The following is a 12,605-nucleotide window of genomic DNA, read 5'->3' on the forward strand; positions in this document are numbered from 1 at the left end:
GCACCGTGCGCAGCGACATTCGACTCAATGTCACATCGTCACACATGTTGAGGAGCAGGCTGTTCAGGTGTTCCCCCAACTTCATAGGCTGCACAGCAAAGAGAAGGAAGGCCATTAACACACAATCAGTGACAGGGGGGCAGTGTTATAAGGTGACGAGCTCTACGTGTATCTCCGAATCTGATATCTGTAATATCGTGTTGACTTCCATTTTGTTCAGATAAGGAAGCAAACCTTGCCAGCATGGCACAAACTTATCAGCTCTTTTAAATGTCTATCTACTACATGCTGTTTTAGATTAACACCTGAGGCCGTGCCAGTATTTTTTCCACTCAAAATGATGTTGAATAATCAATCAAAAACATGGCAACATTTGCTACTTTGGTGTCAGTGCATATTTTTTCCAGAGTTTAATCAGTGTTACCAAGATATTAGACTTCTTTGGAGTTCTCTAAATGACTGCTAGATTTTTTTCTCCTTCAAATACTACCAAGCTACATTGTTTTGTTTTTTTAAATAAAATACATGTCAATGTAATGAAATAATCTATATTCTCCTCACATTTGTGCACATTATGCAAAGGAGCACTGGGTACCCAGATCGTAATGGAAGTAGGTTTCGGGCCTTGAAGTGTGGATACAGCCGGCGTTTTATGATGACTTTATTTGCACACATCAGAAACAATCACATGCTCCCTTTTGACCCTTTGCAACAAACTTTCCAGCTGCCATTAGCATTACTACTGCACCTCCTTCATGGGTGAGTGGTAAGCTTGAGTGTGAGTCACGCTGTCTCTTAACCTGTGGGCGGTACTTTCTCCCAAATGTGAACGCTGTGTTTTACACCTGGCTGAGATATGAACACATTGAGAGCCAGATCATATCCAGAAGTCTTGGCAGATGTGAACTAATTCCAGAGTGCATTCACAGGTTTTCTTTCCCAGAAGTAGTATTTTGATACAGATCTCTTTCTAAAAGGTTCAACAAACAAATACAACATCTGCTTTCAGTGTGTTTTTGAGGCACGATTGAACTGTTGATGTCTTTTGAATCAAAAGCACCGCACAGCAAAAATATTAAAAGTTGTATTTTCATAAACACGCGATTCCTGCATGGACCAGTTAAACAATCTGCTAGCATCTTCAGCACTGGATATGCAGATTTGTTTTATGTAAACACAAAAGGCAAAAATGACTGAATTAAAAATAATTAGGGCCTTTATTAACAAGTTCAAGCACGGTCCCATTTTATAACCTCTTTCCATTTGGAATGACGTATCTTTGGTAACAATTTACCTGACTTTGGGGGATCTCAAAGTCTGCTCCCCAGAACAGGGTCATCCCCAGAGAGTACATGTGCATCTGTGGGAAAGAAAGATCACGCAGGTTTCATTAGCAGTTTTTGTACTTCCTTTAATCTTGGTCTGATAAGAAAGCGTCATTGAACAAAAACAAGAGTGTAAAGCAATAGTGAGAACAAAGAACGAAGAGGAACATCGAGGTTGTGTTTCATTCAGATAATATCGAGCACCGGACCGTATTAATGTAAGTCAGCCTGCGTGGAAGACAGATAAACTAAAGCTGGACGAGCTGAATTAATTCTTAGTTGGGAAGGAAATCCAGAACATTTTTCCATTTTCCTCTCCTTATTACTCCTCACTCATAGCTTGTGAGAGAAATCGTTTCCCCTGAATGTTGGGCTTGGTAGAGGAAAGAATAATTCAGGGATTGCCAAAGAATGCAACACAGCCTTCAAGGTCTTTCAGGAACAGAGCTCGAGCACACACTTAAAGACACACTCACACTCTCAAGAAATGTGGAAATTAAAAAGACGCCCATTAAAAGCAACCATACCACCACAGATGTTGAAAAAGTGAATAGGAAAATCATGCCAGTTGCAGCCGACTTATCTTTACCCACAGTCTCTGATAACGAGAGAAGCAGATTCAATTTTCTACACTGAAATTACTCAGCTGGGGAGCCGGGAGCGGGCTGCAACACTAACTCAGCATAAAACTGTGTCGAGGTCTGTGAGGCTGTGCCAGAGACGGGAATCCAGTCATGCAAGATTTTAGCTCCACTGGAGAGGAAGCGTCAAACAGAAGAAGGCGGGGTTCTGTGCGGATGTAAAAGAAGTCGTGTATTGCAAGACGAAGAATTAATTTCAAATTCAGTGCTGAATTTTCTGAGGTGTTGTGTTACTTCGGCAAGGATGTGTTATTTTTTAAATATTAAACACCTAGTTGCCCTGTCACACCACCTATCATTTGACAAATAGACCTAAGAAGAACACTGTAAGTTATCAAACACGGTTGTGAGTAACACTGGTGCAAATATGCTCCAGGGAGAAAATGTATTTAAAAACGCAGGGTGTTTTGGTGAGGAACTCGAATTGTAAGCATGACCTGTTGACAAGAGTCCACAGGGTGATGTTAAGGTAACCAATGGGCAACCGTATAGGACCGGCTGTGCATGCTCCTATACTTGGAATGAATGTAAAGTTAAAACCCACATCAAACTCACATCACCGAAGCATTAGGCATTGTAGACTAAATAATATATATGATTGTCATCCAATGGGTTGTATAAATGTTTCTACCTTCTCTATGTCAGAGACGGAAGTCAAGGAGGCCCCTCCCAAGACCTCGGGCGCTGTGAAGGCTCTTAAATCCTGCTGGGTGACATACTCGTCCGTGAATGAGATGTTGCCAGAGGGCATGAGCAGGAGGGACCAGGGAGAGATGATGAAGCCCATGGCTGCAGGGTCTGGAGAGGGAGACGGACAGCCAGCCACTTCAAATACATTCAGGATCAAAAACAAGAAAAATACACATTTTTGGACTTCAATTATTTAAACTTCCAGCCATTGTGTGTCTCTCACACTCACACACACACTCACACTCACACACAGTTTTCAGACTCGATACTAGCATCAAAATGTGTACAAGTATTTAAAGCTGAGTGCAGGAACTGGACACATCCAACCACAGTGGATGTTTCTAGCGAAGTTTTTCGGCGTTTATGGAAACTCAAGATGATTGAAGTAAACAAAAACACATGTTGCTTTCTTAGCCTGCGAGAAAATAACTGTTGAGGCATAGAAGCAGAAAGGAATGGCTACACAGCGTAATTCCCTTTTCCTACAAAGCCACAGCCTGCGCTACGGTTAGAGAGCATTTTATAAATATACAGAGGAATGTTTGAGCAGCGCTGCAAAATTCTTTTCTTCGACTGAGAGAAGCAGCGAGACGAACAGAGGAACTGGATTTGAGGCTCCATAGATCTGCTTTCAAAAGCTGGAATTTACTAAGTAAATATAAGTTTCCTGTTTAAAACTTGAGTGACCATTTGAAGAGCTTACAAAAAAGTAGACTGGGTCACTAGGTGTATCCAACACAAAACGTTTGTGCTGGAAAAGCAATGATAGAGCTGAGCAGAAGCGCATGACTCATCCATCAAGAGACACATTAGCTCATGCTAACACACTTATCAACAGGTTCAATCAAGTGCAGAAAAAATGGAAAACTGACTGACTGTCTTTATAGAAAACAAAAAATTCACATGATTTAGGCATGCACCTTTTTTCTGTTCACTTCAAGATATTCTACGAGACAAAAAGCATGAGAAGCGACTCCTGAAAATAAATCCGACATATTCACACATCGCCTGTTCAAACAAATCGTTCTTATACAAACAAAAAGGAACCAACCGCTACTGTTTACACACAGGGAAAAATCAACTGTTGTAGTGTTTGATAATGTGAGTCTATTCACAATGTCTGAAGCGTGTTTGAAAAGTCGTGTAAAGATTTGTCAAGTCAATCGTACGTCGGCCCTCTTAAGGATGCTCGGACAGAGACAAACGTTTCATCTGCTCCAGCAAAACAACAACATTGACTTCTCCATTACTTTTAATAGTTCACCAGGATACCTTATAAATTATCTAACAAATTTCAGTTTAAATGGTTGTCGATAATAATCCACTCCTGTGGTGAACATACTTCTTTACGTCGCTCAGTGACTCTATAATAGCTGGTTCCAACATCTGCTCTTCAAATTTTAGCTTCAGTCAGCAGTCTAAAACTGTACATACGAGAGGCCACAATTTACTCGGTATAGCTACACAACTACCCTGTTGGAAAAAGAGGGATGTCTTGACAATCACAATGTCTGCAGCACAATGCCATCTAAATATTATGGGAAGATAGTATTCAGCCTTGCATTTTGTCCTTAATGTGGTTAGAATTTGATCTGAGAAGCTTTGATAACTGCAGGGGTATTTTCCGCACAATCTCTTGTTGTAAATGTGACCTCAGCATTAGACGCATATTTACAGGCCACTCTGATGAGATGGAATTCAAACAACATGCCAAGATCGTCTGCAAGGAGAAACACTCTGCAAAACTGGAAGGTGAGGTCAAGCTGGTTTAAGCACGCTACTAAATCTTGATGACTGCTCCATGGAAATTCACAGACCAATGGTAAACAGTTTAGGTGACACAATTATTGCCAACATAATCAGGTGCATTGGAATATAATATGAGGTAAGGCACCACCCAAACCTTTTTAACAACAAAGAGTGCAGTGCAGTGGTGCTGAGTCACATCCTCTCCAGTGTCCCGAAGCTAAACCTCCTCTAGTCACCCGCTGCTGAAATTTACTTGAGTTACAAAGACACTCCTGAATTTGGCAGCCTTATCTCTCATTGGCTTCAAGGACTGTCACACTTACAGGCACAAATGACTCACAAAAATGATTGCAACACAAGAAACTAAACAGTGAACAATTGTATTAATGAGACCCAACCAGCATGCAACACAGTCATGCTGACAAAGAAATACTCATTTGAATGATTTGACTGATAATCAACCAAAGGTTTTTCAAAATAGTGAGACTGAAATCTATCATTTACTTTGTACTTTAGATTTACGCAGTGACGTGATGGATGGCAACCACTACCAACGAGATCCATCAATTTGTCAACACAAAATAGCACCTACAATTCATCTTGCTGGATGAATTGTAGGTGGACACTAGAAGATTTCTACTCAGCCCTTTCATTTATAAAAAATATAAAAAAAGATTTAGAGAGTTCTGGATATGAGAATATATGTAGGACAAAGTAATAGGAACTCTGGTTTTTGTGAATGTACAACCATTTCTAGGAAAGATCTTCGCCCACTTGATTCCACGTGTTCATACCTTTGTGAAAGAGTTCTTGGAGACTTTCAGCACTCTGGCTGAGGACCGCCCAGACCTCCTCCTCCTGGAGCGGACCTCCTCGAACCTCCAAGGCTTCTGCCAGAGACACTTGCATCTTCCCTGTGCGAGAGGAGAAAGAGAACAACTGACTCAGAAATTGATCACGTGCGGACATGAAAAATAAACCTCGACCAAAATGCTTTTTCTATACGATAGGCTGAAAATATATTTAACTCAGTTGAGAATTATAATCCTTACGCAAATCTAATCCTGAAAGAATCCACACCCTACTTGCCCAGACCGGTCCGACAGTCTAAGATTAAAGCGTAGCACATTGCCATATCACTATAATAACTCCCGAGCATTGAAGCACTTAACATCAACATTCTTCTCCCTCATGTCCTTGGGCAAACTCCCACGTCTTCTAAATGTGAGCCGTCTTATCATCCTCTGCAACTGAGGATGTAACGCAAGCACATGATGCACGCATACACACACACACACACACACACACACACACACACACACACTTTAGTTACTTGTGATAGCAGCTTCTGACAGAAGTGGACACTAATCATTAAAACCACAACTCCCCTCTTGTAGTCTTGCAGAGCTGCTTGCTGCTCTACTAAGAAGTAATAATCTGTGCATCTGTTTTTTGATTACATGTCGTGAAACAATAAATGGGTCAAGTTCAAACTAGGTAGTTTGGATCATCAATACACAAGCCACAACATGTCATACCTCGAGGCAAAACTTTGAACTCATGTGATCCACAGACGGGCTGACGGAGACGGTGAAACTAATTAAAAAGGCTTTAATGTGCAGTAACGAATAATGTGGAAATTATCAATTAAGAATTGAAAAAAATAAATATAAAAAATTACGACATACTTATTCTTTTTTTTTACCTTTTTAATTGTAAACTATTTAATAGAATTTCAGGCAACGTAAGGTTTTCATAGAGGACGACTAGACGAGGATATACAGAAGTGTAGTGTGTAAGCATAAAAGTAACGAGTATAACAAGTTAATGTGCAAAAAAATAGTGGGAGGGAAAGAAGCAAAAAGAAACACAAAAACAACAATGATAGAGTCTGTGTCATCACTTCTCTTGAGAAGTCGGCTAACATGCTTTACTTCACAACGAGAGACCTGTGATCTCTGAACAGGACAACTCAAGCTCAGATTGACAGAGTCAGTACAGAGCTCTTCTGTAGTTTCCACTGTAATCTACAATCTGCCTTGCGCAAAAAAAATGCTTTCACCTTTTTGTTGTGGTTTCACAACCTCACCGGATTCTGCCGACAAAGCGTAAAACCCATGAAACCTTCTTTGAAGTCATTTCTGAAATGATCTTTCTTGATTCCTCTTGAATTATATATGATACTACTGTTGTAAATCACAATGCTGGCAACCTGTTGTTAGTCTCCTTTTTCTTCAGCCTAAGGATTCGAGAGCTCAAAGACTTTACAATTTAGTGTGCCACTTGTAAATGTCCCAATACTTAACTACAAAATGTAACACTGACACACTGTCATGGTTCAATACAACAAAAAACTCCATTGATAGTACCTTGACTAAAAACAAACAGATTTTCTGATGATTTCAACTTTAGCAGCCTATTTTTCCACTTGTTCCCCACATATTTAAACAAACCCACAATAAACACAGCACAGGCTATATTAGGACGAGCTGGACGGCAGCTCGTAAACAGGATTTTATAGATTAAAACACAGGAAAAGATCAACCAACCATAGCGCATGTCTGGGGTGGTTATCAAAGTGGGTAGGGTTACCCTACCCCTAACCTAACACTATATTTCATCAACGTTTGTTTTCTATAGTCCCACCGTACTAAACAAAACAATAACACATGTTACTAAAGTATAGACAAAACACAGCGCGTGGCAGATGGCATTCGGCTGCTTGCTGTGATGTTTAGCTAACTGCACTTTACCTGTGGGCTTAAACTACATCTGTGGCCTCATCGGACCATGTTTTTGATATTTTACATTTATTCACAAAAGTTCAAATGTGATATTAGCGACAATCACAAGAAAGAATTCAGACAAGGCGCCAGTGTACCCAGACAGCTTGTTGAATGGTTGGGCACCGTTTGAAACCTTCTTCCCCACAACTTTTCAACAGTGAAATCATCTCTAGAGCTTTCTGAAACTGAAAATCACAGTCATGTGACTGGACGGGTCGGGTCAGTCGATCACCAGAGTCATTGGAATGCATCATCCAGGAGCCCGTAACCATCTCTACAAACTGTGTGCCAATTAATCCAATAGATGCTGAGGTATTTAAATCTGCAGTAAAGGGATGGACTGACCAACAGAGATGAACATTGCCATCCCCGAAGCCACATTACTAACTCGGCTCTAAAAGGACCACGTGGACTCAACATGAAAAGAAGCGATGGCACCAGATTAGTTGCGTTTGGTATTATGAGCTAAATTTGAGCATGTCACTCATCCATAAACTCTAAGCATAAACTGGGTCAGCAGCCTCATTAGTTTTGGGCTTTTATCTCTGGAAGCAATATGTGGAACAAGGTCCCTTCCATGAATCTGAGTTTAGAGAAGAGAGTTAATGAGTAAGCATGTCACAGGCCGAAATGTTTATAAATTCAGGAATGCAGGTTAACCATTCTAGTCAATGGGAGGCGTGAAGTCTGAGGCGCAGTGGGTTACTACCCATCTTGCTCATTACCCATGAGAATGGGGAGAGAGGGTGCTGTGAAGACTGATTGTTTTGCAGCCCTTGTTATTTCAACAGAGACCTACAGTGGAATGTTTTTTATCCGCGCGGAGGCTGCTGCGCAGGCCAGCTCCTCTCGCATTGGACTATGGTCCTGCTCATTATTGAGGGGGCTTAGGAGGCAGCGGCCCAAAACAGCGCGAGCAGACAGCCCTCACCACTTCAGCGCCTCATTCTCTTTTTCTTTTCCAAACAGTGGGGATGTTTGTTCCCAGGTATTCACATGTATTCCCCACACTAAAGCGAGAAAGAAACCCCTAAACAAGGCTTAGTCGGCTGCTGCCGCTGCTGTAAAGTGTTTGAACGTCTTGGCCACAGTCACAAGGATTTTAAGGAAAATAATCCTGGAAACGTGATAGTGCTCTTTACTGTGCACTTGGGTGAAGCTTTTCCTTTCTGTCTCCCACCTTCCTGTCTGTGACATATCTACAACCCATATAATGGATTTGAAAACAATCCCCTGAAAAATTGCACTTACACTGGGCAACGTATACCAAAAAGGTACACATAATTTCAGTTTCTGCTGCTTTCTTACAGTGCTCATCCCTCTATATTTGACAAGAACTAAAAAGATCATAACAAAAGATATACGTCTTTCTCTTTAATACTTTTCTTTGATCCTAAAATCATGAGAAAAAAAAAATCCCTCTTTGAGGCAATGACCAGTAAAAATGCCAGATTCCTCTTCCATTTCCAAAAGCATAACTCGAAACATAAGATACGAGAAGGAATTTGTTCATATCCTCAAAACATCAGAACTGTGGTCTCAGCTGGCAAACACATTTGGAACAGAAGCCAATGAGAAGAAGAGGTACTCTTCTCCAACATTGAGGTGAAAATCTTTCTGAAGTCATTCATGCCAGGAAAATTCAACAACAAACTCTGAGTGAACCTTTATTCCCAGAATCATACTGTTTTATTCAGCCTGCAAGTACAGGATTCAAATTCAAAACATACACTGGGTCTAGGAAGACGTGGATCACAATATTTTTTGAAGCAACATGATGTAAAGTCTGATGTTTTCAAAATGCGTACAGCAAACCAAAACCAGATGCTATCTGCTGTCAAAACGATAAGCTTACGACTATAAAGTTAATGCTCACTTGATGCATTCTTCCTTACTGCAAGCTGTGAAAGGAGTGGAGCGATTGTGTTGCATTCAAAGCTGTACAAGTGCTCCGTGAAGAAAACTGTGGCGTGAATTAAACAGAAGCAGTGACTCACCAAAAAAAAAAAAAGGAAGACCAGGATGGTTTCTTTTCGTTAATCATAACCCTCATACAATTTAGTCACTAGGCCGACGTGCTTTCCCAGATATTCTTACATTGAGTTTAACACAAGGTTGCTGACGGACACCGTGGCCGTTACGGCCCCGAAGCTGGTACCTTCCAGTCACGCAGTGGTTTCCCAAACCAATAAGCCACCCTGGAAGTTGGCATTTGTTTTTTCAGCTCAGCCAGGGTCAGGACCAGCCAGAGAGAAAGCCATGACTATTCCATGATTATCAGGCCAGTTCTGGGCCCACGGCCCTCACATCTCATTTTGGTCCCGACCTCATCCGCTCCATTTCTGTTAATCACAGGGTTGCTATGAGTACCGTGACAAGCAGAGCATGGTTTTGCAAAACCTCCCTCCTCCTCCTCCTCCTCCTCCTCCTCCTCCTCCAACACACAACTTGACTATTTCTCTTTATTTCTTTCCTCTGATGGTGTTTACACCATCTCCATCATAAATCCACTTAAGGTGGGAATGTCGCTCAGTCACACCCCCGACCTTTCTCTTTCGGATGAATGGCATTTTCAAAATCCTCATGACCTTTGGCTTCAGCTAACTTTACTACTTTTCTATGGTAATGAAGGGGGAGGGGGTACACACTGCCTTCCTACAAACCCCCATAAAACCATCAGCTTTCACTGTAATTATGCCTCTTTGTTAAACTTAGACATGTTGACAAAAAAAAGTTGACCCTTTTCTGAAATTGACTCAAACAGTGCTGGCAGCGGTTAGCTCGTCAGACAGCCTGGTATTTATGGAGGAAGAGTCTCCTCCCTCCCGAACCTAAACTGCAGGCACAGTTGTGGTCAAAGATGCCCCATGCACACATCAGCAGAGCTGTTTTGACATTAACACAAAATGTAGCAGTACTTCCAGGTCGAAGCATGGCCAATATCAACAAACGAACTGCATACTAGCATTTTTAAAGCTAGCTAACCGCTTTATCATGGTGTATTGTATTTTTTTTTTTTTTTTTTAAAGAAGCGTCGCGTCGCGGCACAGTTGACGGTAAAGTTAGCTAACTTTCTGTGCATCGCGTTTTGAAGTGCTCCAACTTACCGGGTCGAGAAGAGCTACAAAATCACTTGAAAAGGGAGGTAGTTTGTACTCCGACGAGGCTATGAGTGCGCACACGAGCGGGACCAGAGGCCATCCCATCCACAAAGCAACATCTTGGGTAGTAGTGTAGTGACTAAGCGGCGCAGGGTGGCGGCGAGGCGGGCGAGCAACAGGTCTCAGTTAGCTAAATAGATATATTACAAAGAAAATTCACCACACTGGCGGTTTTTGTTGTAAAAAAATGAAACATTAATAATAGTGTCGTCATGAAAAACTTGCTCAGAAGTCGTGTTTGATGGCCACAGCGCCGCACCGAGCTCCCTTCAAACACAGCCAAGTCTCCATAACTGCGGAGGAGCGGAGTGAGTAACCCCTCCTCCTTCGGCCCCGCGTGCGCGAGGCTGCCTGGGAGGAACGAGACACCTCACACCGGCCGCCCATTGGCTGGCGACCGTCATTTAGCTGTTTCTATAGCAACACGTTCAACCGGGAGTAAAGCACTGAGTTTGGACCCTGGAGGCAGAATCACGTTTGCAAAAACAAAACAAACCAAAAAAAGAGTTATGCATAGTTGTCCGACGTGTTTTTTTTTCTTTCACACAAACTAAAAACTGTTGCACACTTTATCGCAAGTAAACACAAACAAAGTGATCTTCGTTTGTGTCCCATGTGATGTCTCCTTCACTCCCGCACTGGGATCAAAGAAGCTGACACTTTGCAAACTCAATAAAAAAAAATCAAGCTCGGGCTGGATCCCAGTATTTCCCACAACATCAAAGACGTTTGAGAGTCGTCTAAGCAGCCAGGAAACAATTCACTTTCGAGTACTTCCTTCCTACTGTGCGCTTCAAAGCGGACTCATTTATGCTCTGCCTTGCGCCCTCTAGTGGCTGTTGGTCATCATCGCAAGCTGATTTACACTAACGGTGACTTGTGTTGACAGTGTTGCGTTGATCTGTTCCTGCCTGCATCCAATTATTAATATCACCGACCATGATCTGGAATCATAAAACCGGATTATTTGATTAACACAATTTTTTATCCCAGATGGAGTTGATATTCATTATCCTGAACATTTCAATGTTTCACGTTTATTATTGCATGCATTCTCAACCGTAATGTCCTGATATTACCTCTGTGTGTTTGGGGTTGCATATTTAAATGCAATCCAACAGAATGTTTTTTTTAATTATTATTATTAGTTATTATTATTATTGTTTCATTTTAATATTTGGGCTACTCTAAGATTCTAAATGTAGTAAAATCAATTGTGCCATAAGGCCCACATGAACACTTTTAGTATGTTCAATCTAAATCTATTTCTGGTTTCATTGGTAACTGACTTTATTTTATTATCATAAAGGTAGCAGTTCAAGATGATGCAACAAAGCAACTCACAGACGTAGACAGATTGATGGCGAAAATCACCTTAATCTCTTTTTCATTCCTTTGAAGAATACTGTAGAAATTTTGTGCAGTCCTAAAAGTCCGTATGCACTCAACCAAGCCATAACAAGTCCAAATTCTGATCATTTTTTTGAAGCTTCATTAAAAGTAAGCAGATGTTTACAGCATAAGTCTAATTATCGCTCTAAATAAAATGCTAAATTTAGAGTTGTAAGGTGTGTATAGAGTGTTTAGCCCTTATGTCCTCATAAGAGGCAGGCTCTTTTAGACTCACTTAATGCAACCCTAACCAACCAAAACAATGTGAAATTATACTAAAGCATGTGATAAAGCATATGTTGTTTTTGACTTTTATGAAATGTCATGGGCTGAAATGAAACATTTAGCTTCTTAACTTTAAACTTTCAAAACTGACAAATAGTCTCAACTGGTCCAAACTCAGACATTTGGCTATCCTGTCTGGTGTCAAAAGACAACTAGAGACCATAACTTTGGCTCAAGTAAGACTTTTTGTAGATGTGAAGACAGTGATAGTGTGACTGGCATTCCACTGCGGGGTGAATGGTAAAAATGTTGTGAATGCGCGTGCCTCAATAAGGACACAGGAATGGAATAACAAGACTTTAGTTTTTTACACCTCCTCATCTCTAGATCATGGCATCTTTAAGGAAAGGAGGAGAAGAATAAATGGAGTAATTCTGATTTTCACCAGGGAACACTTGGGCAACCTGTGCCAAATAGTGCATGTGGTCATTTACAATGCTAAAAATGTCAAATGTTTGAGATATTGGCTTCTTTTTTTTTTCACTTCTGGCCAGCTTTGAAAGTTAGTAGCGTCCAAAAAGATCTGTATCATTTTACTCAATATCTTCTACTCTCTACAGTCAGCATGCTGTGAAA

General features: G+C 41.1%; 1 protein-coding gene across 6 annotated transcripts in view; it reads right to left on the bottom strand.

Annotated features, from left to right (window-relative positions):
• ptpn13 (protein tyrosine phosphatase non-receptor type 13) overlaps nt 1-10,635 on the bottom strand; it is a 40,895-nt gene extending 30,260 nt beyond the window's left edge. For 4 of the 6 annotated variants that reach the window (XM_068573620.1, XM_068573623.1, XM_068573621.1 and 1 more), the window contains exons 1-5: nt 10,299-10,635; nt 5,200-5,319; nt 2,598-2,764; nt 1,295-1,360; nt 1-88 (exon numbers count right to left, since the gene is read on the bottom strand). The exon at nt 1-88 is cut by the window's left edge and continues 98 nt beyond it. In XM_068573620.1, coding sequence (XP_068429721.1) covers nt 1-88; nt 1,295-1,360; nt 2,598-2,764; nt 5,200-5,314 — 436 coding nt within the window. In that variant the 5' untranslated portion in view covers nt 5,315-5,319; nt 10,299-10,635. Of the gene's footprint in view, nt 89-1,294; nt 1,361-2,597; nt 2,765-4,559; nt 4,626-5,199; nt 5,320-9,349; nt 9,417-10,298 lie in introns of those variants that run through there. The other 2 variants (XM_068573619.1, XM_068573622.1) reach the window with 2 other exon arrangements.
• Between the last annotated feature and the right edge of the window lie 1,970 nt (nt 10,636-12,605).

This window comes from Clinocottus analis, unplaced genomic scaffold, assembly GCF_023055335.1.
Source record: "Clinocottus analis isolate CAN_PGR_092001 unplaced genomic scaffold, fCliAna1.0.p SCAF_13, whole genome shotgun sequence".
Taxonomy (NCBI): Eukaryota; Metazoa; Chordata; class Actinopteri; order Perciformes; family Cottidae; genus Clinocottus; species Clinocottus analis.